The following is a 22,132-nucleotide window of genomic DNA, read 5'->3' on the forward strand; positions in this document are numbered from 1 at the left end:
ACTATTTTTGACTTTTCTGAGCCTGTCAAGTCCTTCTTTTGACCCATTTTGCCAAAGGAAAGGACGTTGCCTAATAATTATGCACACCTGATATAGGGTGTTGATGTCATTAGACCACACCCCTTCTCATTACAGAGATGCACATCACCTAATATGCTTAATTGGTAGTAGGCTTTTGAGCCTATACAGCTTGGAGTAAGACAACATGCATGAAGAGGATGATGTGGACAAAATACTCATTTGCCTAATTATTCTGCACTCCCTGTATATACCAGCACAGCAGACAAACAACTACTAACATGCAACAGCAACAAACCCGGACAGAAACGATAACGACACAAAGCACAGAGAACACAGGGCAAACATGATAACGAAAACAAAGAATGAATCACACCTAATAACCCAGAATAGACTCAAGACACTGGGACCAAAACCTAGGAACCCTTGTTTTGCTTGAGAATCAAATAGTTATTTCATTCACTGACATGCAAATCTACTTTCACTGATATTCTCCCTTCATTAAACTACCAGAAAAATCAGTTACTGTTCATTCCTTCGTAAGTGAGCAAACTTGCAAAATCTGCAGGGGGGATTTCCCCCACTATATATATACACACTGTAGCCTTTTTAATTTTACAGTCAGCACAATGGCAATTTTGCTTTTTTTAAGTACTATGTTTGCATAGGTAATACATGGACAATAGTGATAGTGAAGTGCTAACACTGTCACTTCACAGCAACATTGTTCCTGGTTCCTGTGTAAGTTTTCTCTGCCTGCTCCAGGTTTCTCTCACAGCCCAAAGATATGCATGTTATCCCTTTTGGAGATTCCAAATTGCTGATGGATGTGCAGTTGTTAAAGTGCTCAGAGCCTACAGATTAAAATACCATATAAATGAACAGTTACAACGTGACATGTGGTCCAAAGTCCTTTGAGGGGTCAGTAAGACAAGAAAAGCACTATAAAACCAATTAATATATAAATACATTATATTTCTCTGGGGAAAATGATACTTAGTATCATTTGTGTGGCTTCTCCAGAAAGTCTAACTGCTGATAAGTCTGGTAACCCATTAGCTAGTGGGTTTACTTAGCACTGGAAGTATTTAGGGCTCTCACTGTAGTCAGAATATTTGGTTAGCAGATAACAGATCCACTCCAAGGCTTCATGTTCCAAGTTCTAGTCACCATTTACAAATGCAGACAACTTTAAAGAAGCCATTGAATTCTAATGAAATTCAGTGATTATGGCATAGTGACCCAACTACATAACAACTTACAGCTCACATACATAGTCATTGGAAAAGGATCATCAAAAGCTCGACAACCCCTGCTCAATAACCCTTATTATAACATGAAGTTAATCTCGTAAATCGTAAATAGACTTGCTCTTATATAATGGTTTTGCAGCAATTCAAAGCGTCATGTCTCATTTACCCAAGTATTTGTTTTTATATCTAACATTCACACTCTGACGAACATTTCATCCTTGGGGCAACTCAGGGTTCAGTATCTTGCTCAAGAATCCTGCTGACTGGAGTACTCAGGGATTGAACCAACAATTCCCCAATTAGTAGACAACCTGTGCTACCCCAGCCTGAGCCACAGCCACATTATTATTATTATGTATGTTCCTGAGTCAGATCTATGGTTTTAAATGGCAATAGCAGAAACGCTCAGACTGATGTTCCACAACAGTGTTTTTTTTTTTTTTAAATCAACAGATAACAATGGCTACAGTCATCTATTATATATACAACAACAGTCTCAACCAGTCTGAACAAGCAACAATGAAAGACTGCTGACTGAATTCACAAATATCTAAAGGTTTTACACAGAAAACCATTAAGTGTGAGAAAACTGTTGGGCATCAGCTGGTACATAAAATGACCAGTTTATCCCTGAAAACAGAAAGTGTGGATTCACGGAGCAGGACAGTAACTGTGAGTAGGCTGATATGTGTGAGCCTCTGACATGGCTTCCATGTGTAAACAGCTTCATTATTAGAGCTGACACGCCAGTCAATAAAATCTGATGCTGCTGTCTGTTCTAAAGACAAAGAAAAGATACTGTGACTCTGCTCTCATTGTCTCACCTCTGAGTTATTAACCTTCAAATAGAAAACAAAACCATCTCGCTCATGTTTAAAAAAAAAAATTGCAGCTATTTCCATGGAGTCAAGACAGAACAAGTGGGACTTTATTAATGGTAATAACCCATTTCACATGCAGTCATTAGTGAAATGTAACCCCCACATTGATTTTTATCAAAAGCACACCTGCAGGGCGACTGGAAATGAAGATGCAGGTTAACAGCTATGATTGTTATTAAAGTGAGAATGACTTCCTCTCAAGCCCATTACGCACAAACATGCTCACACACACAGCAACACTTTGCACCCAGTTAAGAGCTATTTCAGGGAAACCTTCCATTTCCTTTTGCAAACACTGTGTCAGCACCTCTCGCGATTGACGTTTCAATCTATTCCATTAAACACTAACGAGTTGTGGCGAGAATGGACCGCAGTCACACCACATTACATAAATACAGCTATAATCAGCTTCATTTCACAGTACCTGGCATGGGAGGAGTTGAAAATGTAGACATGTCTTCTATATACAGGTTTAAAAAAAATAATGTTTGTAGGTCCAGTCAAGGAAGAGTAAAACAGAAACGTCCAAATGAAAAATTATACAAAAGATGAAAAATAAATAAATACAGGACAAAAAATATAAATAGAACAATGAGGGAAATACAGAAAAAGACAAGTGGTTCATTAAGTTTTTTGACCACAAGACGTTTTTAGGGACAATTACAATTATCTGAATTTAAAAGCACAGAATTTGAGGTCATCCAGCTCTTTATGTCTTTAAGAAATTCCTGCAGTTTAACTTATTGGTGTGTGTTATCTGGTTTCGTGGATAGATAATGTTGGGTGTCGTCTGCATAGCAGTGAAAATGTATGCTGATGTCTTCTGAGGACACTGCCTAAGGAAAGCATGTATAATGTAAACAGCTTTGGTCCTAGCACTGAACCCTGTGGAACTCCATCACTAACCTCAGTGTGTGAAGAAGACTCTCCATTTACATGAACAAATTGGAGTCTCTTAGATAGATATGATACAAACCACTGCAGTGCAGTAGCTGTAATACCTACACAGTGTGCTCTAATTGTTCTAATAGAATATTATGGTTGACAGTATCGAACGCTGGACTGAGGACAAGCAGGACTGACTGACCAAAGTACATGAGAACTCAGGGCTGTGTGTCAGACAGGGTCTTCTGCAGTACGGTGGCCCCACAGGGAACTGTTCTGGCTCCGTTCCTCTTCACCATCTACACTGCAGACTTCTCCCACAACTCCACCCAGTGCTTTCTTCAGAAATTCTCTGATGACTCCGCAATAGTCGGCCTGATGATCACTGATGGGGATGACAGGGAGTACCCTTAACTGACCCAAGACTGGTGCCAGCAGAACTACCTCCAAATCAACACTAGTAAAACCAAGGAGCTGGTGGTAGACTTCTGCAGGCACAAACATCCTCCAGTGCAACCACTGAACATTCAAGGTATGGACACTGAGGCTGTGGACAGCTACAGGTACCTTGGTGTTTATGTGAACGATAAACTGGACTGGACAGGACAGAGTCTCAGGTCTTTTGGGGTGAAGGGCCCACTCCTGAAGACCTTCTATGACTCTGTGGTGGCCTCAGCCATCTTTTATGGTGTGGTCTGCTGGGGTGGCAGCATCTCTGCTGGGGACAGGAAGAGACTGAACAAGCTGATCCGAAGGGCCAGCTCTGTTCTAGGATGCTCTCTGGACCCAGTGGAGGTGGTAAGAGACCGGAGAATGGTGGCTAAGCTGTCATCCTTGTTGATGAGTGCAATTCTCTTTTTCTGACAACGTTGTATTTTATTCTATTGTATATAGTATGTTATTCTTATTATACTGTCCTATTCCAGTGTTTTTCTTAGTTTTTGCTACTGTAACTTTCCACTGTCCACTTTCTGCTGTGACACAAATTTCCCACGAGTGGGACTAATAAAGGTTATCTTATCTTATGAATAAACTATTTCTCAGCAGATGATGAGTTAGCTGTTTCACAACTACTCTTTCAAGATTTTTTTAGATAAAAGGAAGGTTAGAGATAAGACTGCTGAGTCAAGAGATGGCTTTTTTTAATGGTTTAACTACTGCCAGCTCAAAGGCCTGTTGTATTTAGCCAATTATTAGCGGTAAGTTGATCATATTTAAGATTGAAGCATTAATTAATGGTAAAACTTCTTTGAGCAGTCTTATCCAGTTGTTCAGTGATGACACGACGAAACTTCCGGGCCTAAAGTAGTCTGCGTTTAATATGGCTTTTGTGTTGTTAACATGTTTAATGTTATGTATTTTCTTCTATTTGATCTCAAAAAGCTCCTAAAACAGTCAGTAATCACTGTTGACCTCCCTCGGCTTTTATTACCGCTAATCATTTATTTAAGCTCAGTTTTTAAAACCTTAGGATGTAACTACAGCACAGCCCATGCAGCAGTATATGAATGACTAACCTCGTATTGTGGATGGATTATCTCAGTTGTTCTCCTGGCTGAAGTTTGGTCCTTTTACAGCATCCTGCCATGCGATTACATTTGTTCCTGACCACGAGAACACTCACATTAACTTTTATCGAGTGGAAAAAAAGTTAGCTTGTTTATATTATACTAACATAGCTGTGTCGCTAGCGGTCACGTAGCACATCATTATGTACCAGCTAGCCCAACTTCAGTAACCCTACAAACGTCACTGCTGTTTAGTTTTCTGTTTTCATTTATGTTGGAAGTGATAACAGAGCTGTACGTTTTAATTTGTTTCCAAAACCCCGCAGTCAGGACATGCTATATTGTATTTAGATAGAAGCTAGCGAGCTAACTCCCTGCTAACTTCTAACTCCGTTAAATGTCATAAATTCCATTTTCATGGATGCCTGGATGTTAAACTCAATTGTTACACCTGGTAGAGCAGAACGCTGATCATTTTATTAAAGATGAAAGACTTTAGACAGTTTTTCAACTCTCAGTAATGCCATAGTGATCGTTTGATATATGGACCTGCAGCGGAGTTTAGACCCAGACACGGCTAGTGACGTCAGACTGAACAACCGGATAGGAATGGGGTCTAAAAGACACTTTGATGGTTTGGAGGAAGTAATTACTGAAGTTAATTTAAAAAGATTAATTGGTGAAAAGGACTAAATGAATATCAGTGAAAGTACTGAAAGTACCGAAAGTAGCCGTAGATAATGCTACATCTATGATATCATTATCAGTGATTCTTTCCTCTAATCGTTAAAATTTTATTTGTAAAGAAATTCATGAAGTCATTACTCGTTAATTGTTAACTATTAATAGCAAGCCAACCATTAATACCATTGTATTAATGTTTGGCTCAACAGTGCTCTGACTTTGTGTCAGCCTGGCTACTGCACTGAAGAGAAACCTGTTGCTCTTATTTTCTTCAATCAGTGATGAATTTTAGGATATTCTAGCTTTAAGTAAGGCTTTTTTTTTTTTTAATTAAAGCAGCAAACTATTTCTCTAAATTATGATCTTCTAAATTAGTGAGACTCCATTACTGAGTTTGACAGTTATACCAGGGAGTTAAGTACTTCTGATTTGAGGCTCTCTTTATAGTCATGCAAGGCATATGTAGTGAAGAAGGTAAATGATTAACAAGATAATCAACCTGTGCAGGAGTAGCTGCTCTGCAATATGTTGGTAAAAGGCATTAAAGATGATAACAGTTGGTGAATTTTATCCTCCAACTTAGTACCAGTACTTTCAGAAAGATATCTGATGTGATGAAATCTATCCCCCATGGCTATGTAATCAATTATTGTAAAAGTAAGTTTTTCAAGGGTGCAAAGTGAGTCTCTAATTCAAACTGGCCTCCAGACTTGAAAATAGGCTACATTTATTACTGTGTGCTGTTAAGAAAAAAGGAGGAAGTCATTTCAAGAAGATGAGAACACGGCAAGAAAATGGATGAACAGTATGTGATGTATTAAAGAAAAAAGTGTCACCATTTAATTTTGTCTTCATACTCTCTTCCTTCCATCTTTACCATATGTTGTGTTTGTTTTTCCTCTCTCACAGTAGTGTGACCTACAATGCTGTTAAGCTGTTTCGATCCGACTCTTGCTGTGTGACTGTGTGATACAGAACCAATCAGCATGTGAACATGAAACCCTCTCCAAACAAAAAACACCATCTTGGAACCTGCTGTCTGATTGGTGTTCTGTAATGAAAAACTCTTCACACTGTGTACAGTGGAAAGAAGGGAGCAACATCGCAATAAAAACGTGTTATGGTAAAAGGATGGCAGTGGATGAGAAAAAAAAGGAAAGAATTACTTTAAATTAAAGACTGTCAGGACCAAAAATTAGAAAAACATACAGTGATATCAAACTCTTCAGATTTGGTCTGCAGGCTTCAACAGAGTTTTATTTATTTTAACATAACCTGATGCTAAAAAGGTGCTGTTTCTCTTCCATCAAACTGTTTTCCATTAGGCTGACTACAGAGTACCAAAACAACCCCAGGATAAGGCTGTGCTAATGTAATACTATGAGCTATCAAGGAAATAATTGCATAATCCAATTGTATTATATTGTATTGTATTGTATGACTGAACCAACAAACACAATGCTGCTGTGAGGTTTCTACAGCAGTGCTGGTGCTAAAACACTGAAATGCTATATAATGGTAATCTCAGGATACATGATGGTAACGTTGTGCATGTCAAACTGTTAATTTGTCAGTATTCTGACTTGTATGAAGGTGTACTAGGGCCACATTAAGAAAAAATATTATTGATAATTTTGAGAATAAAGTTAAAATACTATTTTGAGAAAAAAGTTGTAATTGTATTTTCGACTGTAATCTGTAATCCGCACATCCAATTATGAGCAGATTACAGTTACGGTTTCAGAACAAACTGCCTCAACTGCTGTAACCTCTACAAAACGCCTCGTGTAGATGACTTAGTAAAACAAATTGATCAGCGGTCTGACACAACACACAATCTCTTTGCTGCATGAGGGTGTAACTATTGATAACCTTGCATTTGTCCTTTACCAGTGTAAAATTATGATATTATTTTATGCCATGTTAGACCCCGAAATAATGATTGTGAATTATTATGTAGTTTAAGTTGGCATTATTCTCCTGAATTAGAAGAAGGTGATAATTATTGCAGTATTTAAACTGATTTGCATTGCATTAGACTGCTGATTTATTGTGAATGAATGATATTGTTTATGATGCATTATACTGTTGAGTTATAAGGAATACTGTTCGCAGAAAGTCATCGCCTTATTTGTCTGATTAGAAGAGAATAGAACATGCTGGAGTTTTCTGCCCCATCTCAGCACGAGCAGATAAACAGGGAGCCAAGGTCGTAGCTTAGGCGCCGTGTGAGAGAAAGAATGTGAATGTTTAGGCTTTTATGATAAGATGGGAGAACCAGAGGCTATAAGAGTTTGAGCAATGCTCCACCACTTTGAGATTTGAGGCTGTCTGCATCAGTGTCCATCTCCCACGTGTGTGATCATTAAATCATCGTTTGACTCAACCCGACCGGACCAGTGTTGTTATTGTGGTTTTTCTCTTGTCTCCATCCCCAATATTTTGAACCTTAACACCAGCCACTTCATTTTGAAAAACACAAACTCTTCCTTGTTTCTGTGTTTTTCCATCTCACCAGATGCAGCTTACTCAAACCATCCTTTCAATGCCCTTATACATACACCGCATCGTTTATGTGCTAAAAGAGAAATCATTTCCTTTATTGCTACTAAAACATTTTCTGAAGTAGGCTTTAATTAATTGACAGGGTATAGCAACCGTGGTGATCTCCACATTTTGACTTTTTTCTGGAGATGCAAATACAAATGTTTTCTCAAAATAAATTTTCAATTTTAATATGAAAATTTTGACTTTATTCTCAAAATGATCAATAATCTATTTTTTCTTAATGTGACTCTAATATAATAACAACAACAATAATAATAACAATCTTTGTATTGTTATTATTATTATTCATTTTGTCATTGTTTTGCTGTGTTTTATTTTATTGTTAAGTGTCCGTGGGTGTCTTGAAAGGCGCTTTTAAACAGAAGTTGTTGTTGTCGTCGTCATCATCATCATCATCATCATCATCATCATCATCATTATTATTATTATTATCATTATCATTATCATTATTATTATTATTACAACAACACTTATACCTTAAACTTTTCTTGAGTCGGACCTGGTACATAAAAAAAAAAAAAAGTACATTCCCACCAACCTGTTTCACTGTTAGGAAGTAAATTATGGGAATGCGACAAAAATCATCAAGTAAATTTGGATTTATCTCTCAAGAGAAAGATTTGTAACTGACCTGCTTTTATACAAATGGTTCTATTTACAGTTTTAATTTCACTAAAATAAACGAAAACTAAAGGTTTTCTAATGGTTTCCATTTAAGAGCAACCACAATAATAAAGACACTAAAACTTAGAAAACAACAACTTACAATCACTCAGGTTCTGCCAAGTCTCTATAGATAAATAAAGATTGCAGGCAGAAGCATTCAACAGAATATGTAACTATGCACCTGAACTCTGTGTTTTACAGTTGTGGTTCCTTTCCCAATAAACACTGTTTGATTTTAAAAGCTATTCGAACACTTTCTGTAGTTTGCCACTTTTCATTTCTTCAATGACATTCAGATAATCAAAACAGATCGAGTGAGAAGCTGAACTTACTGATGGGGGATGTCAGTTTTTGGTTTCCTCCTCTGCAGTTTGGGGTTTTGTTTTTGGGGTGGAGGATCGGTTTGTAGGACTGTCCAGTCGCTCGGTACATGGCCTGGACCCACAGCACCCGTTCCTGCTCATCATCACAAGCAAACATCACCAAATCGCCTTCCTTCAACACGTTAAAAAAAACCCGACCACCTTGCAGACCTAAAGAGGAGATAAAAGAAGTGAATGTTAAAGGGCAGAATAATGAAAAATAAGCACATCCAAATCTTACTTTGTGACAATTTCATCATATTCATCATATTCCATGAAATCATTTCTTGATGATTTATAATTAATTTCTTTTTAAACTGTAGTAAATCTGTGCTCCCTACTTTTCTCAAAAGTGAGATATTGAAAAGTCTGTAATGTAATCTTCAAAATAGAGAACGTGGTTATGAACAAAATTTAGCAGAGAAACAGATAACACAACAAAAATTATAAAAATTGCATTTAAACGTAACATTTAAACAGCTTTTTTGACAGTGTTTTGGGGAGATTAGTATAATTCCATAAATTAGAGTTGTTTTAATTATTTTATTGGCTCCAATAACTTTATTCTTTGTACACAATCAGTTTCAAGATGATCAAAATCTATCGTGCTATTGTTTTTAACATTTCTTTTTCATGTCTACCTGGCCGAGGCTCACAGGAGTCCACTGTGTAGCCCTCCAGCTGCATCAGCTCCTGAGGCTCAGCCTTCTTCTCTCTATAGCTGCACATTGCAAATGTGTACTGACTAACCTGCAGGACAGCGACACAAATTCATGAGCAACCAAAAACAGACACACATGCATGCACACACACCCACACACAGTCCATAGACATGAAAGTTCTCCAGGTTCATTTTCTTTGCTGTCCCACAAAATGTGCTAAAAAAATGTAAAATTTAGTGTTAGGGCTACGCAATGACTGTTAAATATGAATCATGTGAACTTGTTAAGATTATGACATATTCTGACTGTCACATCTGATTTCAGAAAGACGGTAAAAGCAAACTCAAGTCTTCACAAATCAGTGGGCAATGTCATTGTGTCCACTTTGGCTACACAGTGTCTTACTACCAGTCGTCATTAAATATGAACAGCCGTTAAACATTTGATTCCAGGTGCAGAGAAACAGTATCTGAGGACGTTACAAGCTCGTGGGGGTTGGCTGTCACAAAAGCATGGGGTAGATTTGCAAGAATCTGCCCCATGTGCCTCTAATGCTCAGAAAGTTAATGTCAGCTTAAGTTGAAAAAAAAAAGTGTCAAAGGAATTGAGACAACCGGTTTCCTATGAAGGCCGAAGCTTTCATATGTGACTGCTGCGTCCTACCAAAACGCTGCCTGAATCAGATCCTTCAAATGTCAACACTTTGCTGCTGCTGTATTACACCTCTGTCCATATCAGTCACAGCTTACAAATTCATCTGAGCAGCGTCTCACCAGTTTCATACCTGGACAAGAACAAAATATCTTTTTTTCCAGCGTTTCCAGACCCTCTGCCCCATAGCGTACAGGTATCTGAAGCACAAAGAAAGACAGTGAGTTACTGATTGCTTTTTTAAAAAACATTTTTTCCTGAAGTGAACCGCATGTACGATACTGTGTTTCACACACTAATTTAACAGATGACTCACTCATTTTACCCATTTATATACGTCTCATTTTAGCTAGCTAAATAAGCTGGCTAAAATGAGACTAGATTAGTTATTCTGATGGGTACTTAAAGCAGTTGGAATAGTTACAAATAAATTAATCATATGTAATAGTCCTGCCTAAAATGGATTTACATCCATTTTAAACTATTTAACCCAATTTGTCAGTTTTACTATTAAATCATGTAGAAAATATTTTTTCCAAGGTGAGAAATTTGCATAAAACTTAAGCCACTTATCTCTTAAACTGACTCACAGACTCTGCTCAAATTAAATAAAGATATTCTTGAGAATAAGAAAATACTCTGAGGCATTTTGCCTGATGAACTGTGGTTGCAGTGGATTTTTAAAAATGTATGTGGTCCTCTAAATCACAAAAACAAGCAAAATTACTTTTTTCCTTATAAGTATTAGAAACTCTTATTACTCTTGTTCTTTAAATGGTCTGTAGAATTCGGTTCATCGGGTTTTGTGCTCACCAACAATTTCAGTAACATTTTGAGAAGTCCTACTTCACAGAGTGTTATGGTTTACTCTTTCTTTCTTTTTCATGCCCACACACACCACACAAGTGCTTTTAGTGCTCAGAGTAGAAAAGCGCTATATAGGAACCAGTCCATCTATCATGTACAAAATGTTACCGAGGGCTGCTACTGGCCTACAGGATGCACTTTCAAAATATTTGACATATAGTTTGTCATCTCTAATTCAAACAGCAACCCAAGTCTCACACTGAAGAGTTAAAAAGCTTTTGAAGATTTCCAGCAGCTGATAAAGATCATGCAATACCATTGAAAGATCCAGAAGAGCCACTAAAGGGGTCCTGAGGAAAGACTGTTTTGTCAAATGTGAAATGGATTTGTGGAGCTCCACAGGAGTTTTTGTATTTTCTAAAATAAAAGAGCATACTTATTTTCTTTTCTTGTAGTTTAATAAATTCGAATGTCAAATGCATTAATTTTGATAAACGCCTAACCTTTAAAGTCAATCACTCTTTGGATTTTGGACTGCTGCCTTGGGTGTGGGCAGTGTCGTCTTACAATTCACCAATAAATGAAGGAAAAACTGGTTACTATTACTGTTCTTGAAGCTTGTAGGTACAAATGACAAAAAACCAAGTATAGAAATGCATAACTTCAGGAGAAATTGTTTTCAACGTTTTGCTTGAAATATTCATTTGCCTCCTGCTTCAGATAAAAGGTTAGTATACTGTTTTAATGCAACCCACCCCAAGAAGAACAAAACATAAAAGAACAAAAACTACATTTACATTTAAAATATTTACAAGCTTTTGTGAGCCTCTTTGTACCAAATCATTATTTTGATATTATTTTTATTGTGTCTCATATCCCAATATGACACCAAATTATTAGTAACAATTATTTTTTATCTAAAGTGAAACTAAAGTAATGAGTTTTGAGCTGAAAGAGGCCATGACAACAGCAGCAGCTCAAAATGGAAGAATAACCAGCATGGCCTCTCAATCAATGGCTGCTCCTGGGCCTCCTAAAGCGTGGGATACAGGCAAGTGCAAGTGAGGAAAATCAATCCATGGCGAGACCTCTTTCTTCAGCCCTGATGCCTGCCCTTAAAGAAAAGGCCTCCAGTCAAGGCTGTGGTGTGTCTGGATGGAGAATCTGGGCCATTCTGCATGACTCCAGGTTAACATGTGGCACTGTTCGCCAGCCACTTGTGTAAATTATTTGGTTGCTGGTCCTGCTCCTTCCTGCTGTTTCAAACATCCTTCAGCTGCAAGGATCCAAAGAGATGGACGGTTGATGCCAAAAAGTTCACTGCAGACATTTAACAGTCCTCACAGCACAAAAACATCCATCTTAAACTGGTCATTTAGCCAGACATTTAGACTCTGAGGGTTTTAAAGTCTGTCGACACACTGAGCAACTACAGTGTTTCTCATTGCATTTATATATTAGGCACCATTTGTTTGAAATAAAAGAACCGATATTACAACAATGAAGAAAGTTTTTGTGTCTAAATCTGGTTATAACCGTAGCAGATTGGCTGCGATTTTAAAAATTGTAAGAAAAAAAGACATACTTTAAGACAAAGTAATAGAACAGATTATCCGCAGCAGTATTACTGAGTTTGTAATAGACTTCATTTATTTCAGCACAAATAAAAAAAGAGATACTTTGCCTCCTGGAGAGATGATTCTTCTTATTTAAATAAAAAGTGTCAGTTATTTATAGTTCGTAATTAATCAGTACTGTTTCACACAATATAATTTATAGTGATGTGGAGAATACGAAGACATTTCCTTGTTAAAATAAGAAAAAAACATTTTTGGAAAATGATGCGTTCATGTTTTAAAACTAACATAGATGCCTACGGTCAACTTATATTTGTTTGTAACAAATGACAGATAAAAACAAATATCTGCCATAAAATAATGAATGTTAGATTATGAGAAAATGAGATTTTAGCAAATGAATCGGTTTCACTGGGAGAATCTGAGCAAAGCGACATTTTTCATAAAACAACTTTGTTCTCTCACACACACACACACACACACACAAACACACACACACTCGCGCGCATGGACACACATGCACACACATGCACACACACACACACACACACACACAGTCAAACATTGGACTTTAAGACAAGACCGAATCATATTTATGATAAATGAGTGTAGACTGCTGGTTTTCTTCTACTGTTCACATAAAATACAAAAACACATTTGAAATAAAGAAAACGCTACGTCCAGATGAACAGAATCAACGTTTGTGGATTTAAATAAAGTATTTCCATTTTGTTTCCCTGCCCGTTTTATTTTGACCATCAAATGTGTTTTTGCATCTGTTGGTCTCCTAATCGAGTTTAATTCACTTTGACTACTTTTTTACTGTTTTGTTTTTTTCTACAGTTTGAACCTAAGCCCACAAACACTGCCAAATGCAAAATGTCTTTTAACAGAATAAGTTTTCTATTTTTATATATTTTCTTTGCTATAAGAGAAGTAATGAAATGCTTCAGTTGGACTCATTTCATTGACATGTGTGGAGTTATTTTGATAATCTTATAGGTAAAACTCAGAAATGCAGCATGTAAGACATTGACCTCAGTTGGTGGAACAGCATCAAAGCAGCAGGCACAGCACAACCCTTAATAAATCAAATGCCAGAAAACCAACAAAGAGAAGAGCTGAACATGGACCAGAGAGGCAGAAGTAACAGAGAGACCGATACTGACCCCTTGTGTAAACCAAGAAGGCTACAGATGGAGTGCAGTTACCAACCAGCCAGTCAATTATTAAAACTGCCCGACTCCCACATTGTTACAGTAATGAACAGAACCGTTTGTCAGCTCCTGCGGGAGGCTCATTAGATGTGTGAGGCTCATTCATACACAAGACTCATTCACATACACATTCATACAAGCGCTTCTTCTAAACCTAAGTGCCTAAAATTTGAAGGATACATCACGAGCAACTTAGGGTTCAGTATCTCGCCCAAGGAATTGGAAAGCAAACACAGACCTTAGAATTTTTAGACAAACCACGTTTCTGCCTGAGTCATAAACCATGAGTCAAAATGAGAGGTGTGACTCATTCCTCTCGTCTTACTGAAAATACAGCAGAATTTAGTTACATGAAGTCAGATTGTCCACTGGATTGTTTGTTTTTTGTTTGTTTTCCACAAAGAGTGGAAACACTGAAAACTGCTGAGACCATAGACTCTGCATCATCTTTTCCAAGGAAATTTGAATTTAAAACTGTTAGTTTAAAACCAATTCTAATTATTACTGTAAATTTTGAAGGAAAAAAAAACCTGACTCCATACAATATATTTTAAAAAAATGAACTCTTCAATTGAGACATGAAATGTTAAAAGAAAATAAATATTTCTCTCAGCAACACTTGCAGGCTGGAAAATTAGAATTTGCTTCCATCTTCTGGTTAAAATAAAAACTACACAGTAACAACTCAAACAGGTCTTACACAGAAATATTTTAAAAGAATAGTGATTCTAATTTTAGCTGCCATTGAGAAAACCAACCAGGCTAAAAAGTGCTGATAAAAAAGCAAAATAAAACCTTCCTCAATGAACATATGTGAACATTTGTGACTTATGTCCAGAAAGAAAGAACAAAGCATAGCAATGTGATATTTCTTTAAAATCTATTTATCCCAATGTGGAATGTGGCAGTATTCCTGATTAAATTCTGCAAGTGTTTTGTACAATGGCAAACCTCAGACACTGCTGCCTGAAACCAATTACTTGATATACTTTATTGTCCCCTTAGGGAAATTTGTTGTGGACTCAGGTGCTGCCGTCACAGAGTTAACAGACATTAAAGAAAGGAGAAATAAATAATAGATTTAAAAAAACAACAACAAAAACAAAACCTTAGTCCATCTTTAACCACAAACTACTCCATTTGTTTGTTTGTTACAAACACGCCACAGCACAACTCTACTATACTGCAGAAAATATATTTTGGATTTTTTTTTTTTAACACTCCGAGCCGCAACTGTTTTATTTCCATAGAGAAGAAGGACGTAAGCCTACAGTGATCACCCTCAGTCTCCTAGGAAATAAACCTATGATTCCAATTTCAAAATCCTCCTCAGAAAACTTGACTTCTGATGTCAAGGTCATCAGGGTTCGAATGTTTCACTAAACATGTTGGTATGATTTTGAAAATCCTAGGTGACTACCGTCTCAAGTTTTCGCATTCACAAGATCGAGAATTGAACTTGTCAGAGATTTTTCGTAGACAGACCTATGGTGTCAAGTCACTTCCTTCTTGAGTTATTACATTTACAAACTTGGGCTGGGCTGTGACCTCTTTGCTATCCAACTGTCAAGCACTGAAGTAAAAAACTTTGGGGAAAAAAACCCAACTGAAACCGCGCCCGCCAAAAAAGAAAAAAGAAACAGGATGTAGCATGTGACTCACCCGCTGTGCTTCATGTTGGGAGGTTTGTCCATGCGGACAGCCAGTTTGATTTTCAGCTCTGTGTCCTGGCTGTTCTTGGGGACAATCATACGATGGAACTCTGTGTGCTTTGGTCCATTGGTAGTCGGGTTCAGGATTACCTGAGAGGGAGGAATGGAGAAATAGATCAGGAAAAAAAAACAAACAAACAAAAAAAAAAAGTATAATGTCTATGGGAAAATAGCCCTCTAAACCTTCACTGATGGATTCCTTTCCTCCAAACAAATTTTTCATGACCTCTGAAATTATTCTGATCTTGTACGGACTTATCAGTTATAGTGCTAGGTAACTGGACTTTTTTCCCCCATGTCTAGTGTTTCTTCAATTTCTGATTGTCAGAAGACGTCTTGGGAAGTCTTGGTACCCACAGCCCTCTAACAGATACACCTGTGGTACCAATTTCAAAATTCTACATCACTTTGTTCTCAAGTTACCGTATTCACAATCTTGGGTGTCCATGTTGCCTGCCCATCCGCTGCCCAGCAGGGTGACAACATTACCCAATCAGCCCATTGTGGTCAAAGGGTTAAAAAAAAAGAAAAAAAAAAGTATCTGGTTCACTTAGCAGTCACCCAAGTTTCTGAGCAAAAAAAACATCTTTGATACAACATTAAGGTTGTATCAAAGTTTCAAACAACTTTCACACGATACTCATTTATAAATGTGGACAACCTGGAGAAAAATATCAATTCATTATCGAAGTCTGGAAATTAAAAAAAAAACAAACTCACAACAGAGAAATGAAATTGAAGAAATGTTGTATCTAAAGTCACATTTATTATCAATAACACTACGCCTAAAATGACAATGTAACTAATGCAGACTAAATTACACAGTTATTTTCATTTTGATCATTTGAATGTAGTTAATTATCTTTATATAGAGAACTTTTCTAAACAAGTAAATATTATCTACTAAACATTATACACTAAATAGACTTTAATAAACCAGAATAATAGATTTATTCACCTTGCCCAGCTCCTTGTCATCCAAAGCTAAGACCCCGGTGCTCTCTAGGAAGAGCTTCACTTTAACTGAAGGCAGAGGGTGAGTTGTGGTGAAGTCCCCCTGAGTCCCCCACCTGAAAGACATGAGAATTTTAATGATTTGTAAAATTGTAGGTTGGCACTGCTGTTGACACTGGGACAGGGAGGAATTGAAGATAAACAGATTTAACTCGAGCTAACATTAGCAGCCTTTTTGCTGCCTCACCACTGTATGTTCTACTACCACACCATCTTGGTACTGCTTTGGCTGCTAACCGCACAGCAAGTCACATTATTTGGCAGACAATTGTATTAAAAATGCCTGTTAGTCAAAGCAACCACCTCCATAATAGAGAAAAATTTAAGGTTATATGAGATTTCAACTAGTTACATTTTTTTTAATCCACCACCTTATGGAACTCATAGAAATATTTGTTTTTAAAGAAGCAACTGTAAAATTAGACATAATTAGAAATTTTAACATTGAAATTCACTGGAATGTACTCATTTTTGGAGTGTTTTGGGGGACTTCTCCTTCAACTGGCTTCAAATTCAGTCCTAGAGGTTATAATTATTGTACATATTTTTCTACAAAAACAAAATTCTGCATGTTCCATCTTGTCTAGGTGGTCATTAATCTGCATAGCATGACTTTTATTGCTCCAGTCTGTCTGGGTTTCTCCCTTTTTTCATTCATTTTGGTTCCGACCTGAACTGAATAAACTTGGTTGGTCTCCTGCTGTAATTTCCCCTCAACCCTTTACTATGAAATTAAATTGAAAAGAATATTCTAACAAAATTCTGCCTGGGATAGTATCAGCCCGTTTTATTAATGGGCCAACAAACTGTGCGGCTAAAATTGACACTTAAAGATTAGAAGCTGGAATTATGAGTTTAGCCTGAAGTAGTTAGTCCCACTGTATATGGGACTGTACAGCAATTTGTCCCCTTCTCTTTTATCTCTTCCCTTCTCAAGTTATCGCATTCACAAAATTTTCCTTGACCATGAGGTCGAGGTCACTGAACTGTCCAAGACTTTTAGATATACCTGTGGTATCAGTTTGAAACTCCTTTGTTCTCAGGTTATAACATTCACAAACTTGGGTGGTCAAAACTGAGATTTGGGTATTCTAAACAGTCTAAATCAAATGTGGGCAATTCATTTTCCCAAGAGAGTAATAAGACAGTAATAAGAGAGAAATAAGTTCAACAGGAGATGAAATAACATGGAGCAGGACTGAGTTCAGCTTACTGCTGCAGACCTCCACAACAGTCACAATTTCTCATGTGGTCCCTTGGTAAAAAATAATTGCCCACCGCTGGTCTGAACAGATCAGGAAGATTAACTCACTGTGGTCTTGAGGCTTCTACTTGGTCGGTCTGTAGCTTTTCTTCTCCTTCTACCTCCATGGTACAGTAAACCATACGGTCTGGGGCCACTGACTTCAGGCCCTGGACCTCCATGATTACAATCTGAGAAAATCAACAGAGGTTTGGCACCAACAAACAGAACAACAAACAAACTCAGTTTTCAACCCAGAGTAACCCATTCACATCCCCAGCTTTTACCACTGACACTTTCTCTTTGAAGAGGTAACAGAAAGAGGAAACACACCCAGCTGGAAGAGTTTTGAATGAATGAACTACAGGCCATGAAGTATGCTAGGATTACCTGGATTTCAAATCATACAATTAAAAAAGAATTTTAATCTACTCAGGTCATCTTTGTCTAAAAAAAATTAAAATGTGTTAAATGATCCAAAATATTTTTTTTGCATGTTTGTCACAAGCATAATAAATAGTGAAGGGGGCAAATACATTTTCACAGCACTGTATTTTGTGAGCAAGTTACCAGCAGACATTTCTATAAACCCAAACACACCTCCAGAGTGAAAGACAAGACGATGTCCGACTTAGACAGATCTCCCTCATCTCCAAGATCTAGAAAGGAGTTATTTACAGTGGAGCGTTTGAGCTTCTGTTTGAAGTCTGGACCTCCTTTAGACACAGGCAGACTCTCCAAATTTGCCATCAGTAGGTTGACAGATGATCGCAGCTCCTCCACATACAGAGCCTCCATATCAGCAGAGACAAACTTTGGGTATTTCCGTTCCTGAAGGAAACACAACATACATTAAAGTTCATCTTAACGTAAACATCAACATTGGATGTGTATCTTTCAGGAAATAGAAGTCATGTGACATTTTCTGGATGCAAGTAATCAGTTAGTACCTTGGCAATCTTTTCGGCCAACTGTAACCTGCCATCCAGCTCTCTACGGATCTGAGCTGCCTGTTCATCCATGCTATCGAGCTGAAAAAGAAGGGAGGAAAAAAAAAAAAAAGAAAAGAAAAAAAAAAAAAAAAGATTGTCACTAACTGTCCAGTGAAAAGTGAAATTCTCTGACATACAACCAGTCAGCAGCTGAGGGGTGAGGATGTGAGAGTTTCAGCAGGATGTCAAGCCTGTGAAAAACATACCACACACACACACACACACACGCGCACGCACGCACGCACGCACGCACGCACGCACGCACGCACACACCATGAAGAGGCCAGTAGGAAAACAACAACCACCAAATACTTGCAGAAAGTGAGGCAAGTCCAGAGGAGTCAGTTAAATGGGAAGAACAAGGTCCAGGCAATAAACACCTACGTCCCTGCTAGTCGTCAGATACCCTGCTGGGATAATCGACTGGCTGAAAGTGGAGATCAAACCCCTGACATCAAAACAAGGAAGCTCCTTATCATGCATGCAATGTTTGTTTGTTTTTAATATACACCTTTAAAAACTAATGTTAGTCAACATACAACATTGTCAGATGTTATGTAGGCCAAACAACAGACACGCAAGTGAAAAATCTGTCAATGATGATTTTTCACTTGTTGTTTGTCCAATAAAATATTTGGTTCTTGATTGGAAGTTGTTGACTGTCGACTGTTCACAGTTTATTTAAGATGGTGCTGCTTGGTGTTTCATTGTCTAATGAAAAGCAGGTGTGCTCGAAACGTCACTAGATGTGTGCAGAAGTGTGCAGATGTTATTTTCCTTTAATCATCCTATTTATTGTTATTTATTTATTTTTAAATGGCTCCAATGATTGAACCAATCTATAAACCCCAATCTTAATCTTATAATCTTAAGATTTATGATACAGACATGAATGAATGAGTTTGTGCGTTTTATGGACTTTCAGGGTGCAGGAGGCTTTTTTGTTTGTTTGTTTTGTTTTCTCAATACAACAAGTTAATCACATTGTTCAGTGCTACTTTGAATTCCTGTTGTCTGTGGTTACATTCAAATCTGATTAGAGGTACTGACAGGAGAGCTCACAATCTGCTCATTAGACACTTTATTCAGCAGAGTCAAACAAATGTCATAGCTGACATAATGAAATAAAAAGCAAAACACCGTATTTTCCAGACCATAAGGCGCACTGTCGATGAACAGGTCTGTTTCCATACATAAGGCGCACCAGATTATAAGGCGCATTAAGTGAAACAAAACAAATAAGTCAAACTTTACTCAACTCATTCTTCTTGCTTCCTCCACTTCCGTACCATTGACTCATTAATGCAGAATTGTCTCGCAGCTGCTCTATTCTCATGTTGTTTCAGTATATTAATGACTAACCTTAGCTTATCACATACAAATTGATGAAAGAGGGAAAAACATGTAATTCATGCACCATTTATAGTGCTATACCAGTGGTGCAGCCACAACAACCTGGTGCTGAATGCCCAGAAGACAGTGGAGATTATTGTGGACTTCAGGAAGCACAAAGCTCCACTCCCCCCCATCATCCTGACTGACACCCTCATCACCTCTGTGGACTCATTCTGCTTCCTGGGTACCACCATCACCCAGGACCTGAAGTGGGAGCCCACCATCACCTCCGTCATCAAGAAAGCCCAGCAGAGGATGCACTTCCTGAGGCAGCTGAAGAAATTCAACCTGCCAACACGGACGATGATGCAATTCTACACTGCAATCATCGAGTCCATCCTCACCTCCTCCATCACCGTGTGGTACGCTGGAGCCACTATCAGGGACAAACAGAGACTGCAGCGTGTTGTGCGCTCTGCTGAGAAGGTGATTGGCTGCAGACTCCCATCTCTGCAGGACCTGTACACCTCCAGGACACTGGGGCGTGCAGCTCGGACCTCAGCTGACCCTTCTCACCCTGGACACAGTCTGTTTGACCTGCTCCCCATAAGAACAGTTTCTTCCCCTCTGCTGTTGGACACATGAACAATAACCGTATGACTGTTCCCACCACTAACACATGACCCTACGCTGTGTTCACTGCATCATTCCATGTTTGCACTGATCACCACCTGCACTCATGTATATATCATGTATATATCTATCTACTTAGCACTTTTAATTCTTATTCTTATTTTTATTTTTTTATTTATTTATTTATTTTTTCATGTCTATTTAAGCGTAATTTATGACAGTATGTTTGCACTGAAGCACCGCAGCAATTTCCTAATGTTGTAAACCTGCTCAACATTTGGCAATAAAACCCTTTCTGATTCTGATTCTGATACCCAGGGGTTAAACAGGGCCAAAAAGATCTGGAACGGCATTTTTGTTCTGTTTATCCTGCAGCTTAGTGCAGGATAAACTGGTTTGGTTGCCATCAGAGATGGGCTCTAACGCGTTACTGTAATCCGATTATTTTTTTTAAGTAACGAGTAAAGTAAGGGATTACTATTTCAAAATCGGTAATTAGATTACTGTTACTTTCCCGTAGGAACGCTGCGTTACTGCGTTACTAAAACCATGATTTTCTGCGAGAATGTCTCATGACAGTGACGTAAGCGAGTGCGCCGTTAGTGACAACAGCTGTGTGCAGATCAACAATGGATAATATATCGAGTGCGGGAGAGAGTATGAGCGTGCAGCGTTTAAAGCGTGGAAGTACTGACCTTACTTTGAGTTTGATTTCATAAAAAGTGACAAAAACATTAGTGTCCGTTGTGCATGGGAAGAAAACTTCTTTTTACAGCAAAAAAACCCCTAAACTTCCAAACAAGCACCGAGTGGGCAACGAGGTAATGGGAAACTCACAGAGAAACTCGCGGATTCTTCAACTGACTGTCGCGGCACACCTGCACCAGGGTAAACCTCCGCCTACCCCACTCCTGCTTTACAGGTGAAAATAGAGCAACAGGACCACTAGTCTTTGACTTTATTTATTTTCTGCTGTGTTTTACTTGCATCTATTTGAAAGACTGAGTGTAAACACAAATATTTTATTTCATGTGCTGGAATGTGCAGAAAATAGGTTTAAATATTAAACTAATTTATTCAAGTCAGAGAATGTTGCATATAATTAAATTTTTGCTTGATGCATAAAGTTAAAAGATTAAAACTGATAAAACAAGTTTTAAAAAGAGACTTTTCCATTTGATTACATTTTGTATGATGGATTATGCAGAAAAAGTAGAATTGGGCTGAAAGATCTATCGCTTTATCACCTATTCAGGTTGTAAATCGTGTTTTTAAAAAGTAACTAAGTAACTAAGTAATTAATTACTTTTGAAAATAAGTAATCAGTAAAGTAACAGGATTACTTTTTGGGGGAAGTAATCAGGAATTAGTTACTGATTACTTTTTTCAAGTAACTTGACCAACACTGCTTGCCATACTGTGGTGAACTTACAGTAACGGACTGTGTTGGATTGCTGCACAGAG

At 37.8% G+C, this 22,132-nt stretch overlaps 1 protein-coding gene across 2 annotated transcripts in view; it reads right to left on the reverse strand.

The window, feature by feature from the left end:
• cadps2 (Ca++-dependent secretion activator 2) overlaps positions 1-22,132 on the reverse strand; it is a 194,142-nt gene that overhangs the window by 129,103 nt on the left and 42,907 nt on the right. For both annotated transcript variants that reach the window (XM_085462837.1, XM_085462838.1), the window contains exons 4-11: positions 18,659-18,739; positions 18,309-18,539; positions 17,778-17,899; positions 16,410-16,521; positions 15,402-15,541; positions 10,272-10,338; positions 9,467-9,575; positions 8,796-8,996 (exon numbers count right to left, since the gene is read on the reverse strand). In XM_085462837.1, coding sequence (XP_085318963.1) covers positions 8,796-8,996; positions 9,467-9,575; positions 10,272-10,338; positions 15,402-15,541; positions 16,410-16,521; positions 17,778-17,899; positions 18,309-18,539; positions 18,659-18,739 — 1,063 coding nt within the window. The remainder of the gene's footprint in view (positions 1-8,795; positions 8,997-9,466; positions 9,576-10,271; positions 10,339-15,401; positions 15,542-16,409; positions 16,522-17,777; positions 17,900-18,308; positions 18,540-18,658; positions 18,740-22,132) is intronic.

This window comes from Copadichromis virginalis, linkage group LG7 (genome assembly GCF_057382275.1).
Source record: "Copadichromis virginalis isolate Kocher_CV1m ecotype Utaka linkage group LG7, C_Virginalis_male_GT1.1, whole genome shotgun sequence".
Classification (NCBI taxonomy): domain Eukaryota; kingdom Metazoa; phylum Chordata; class Actinopteri; order Cichliformes; family Cichlidae; genus Copadichromis; species Copadichromis virginalis.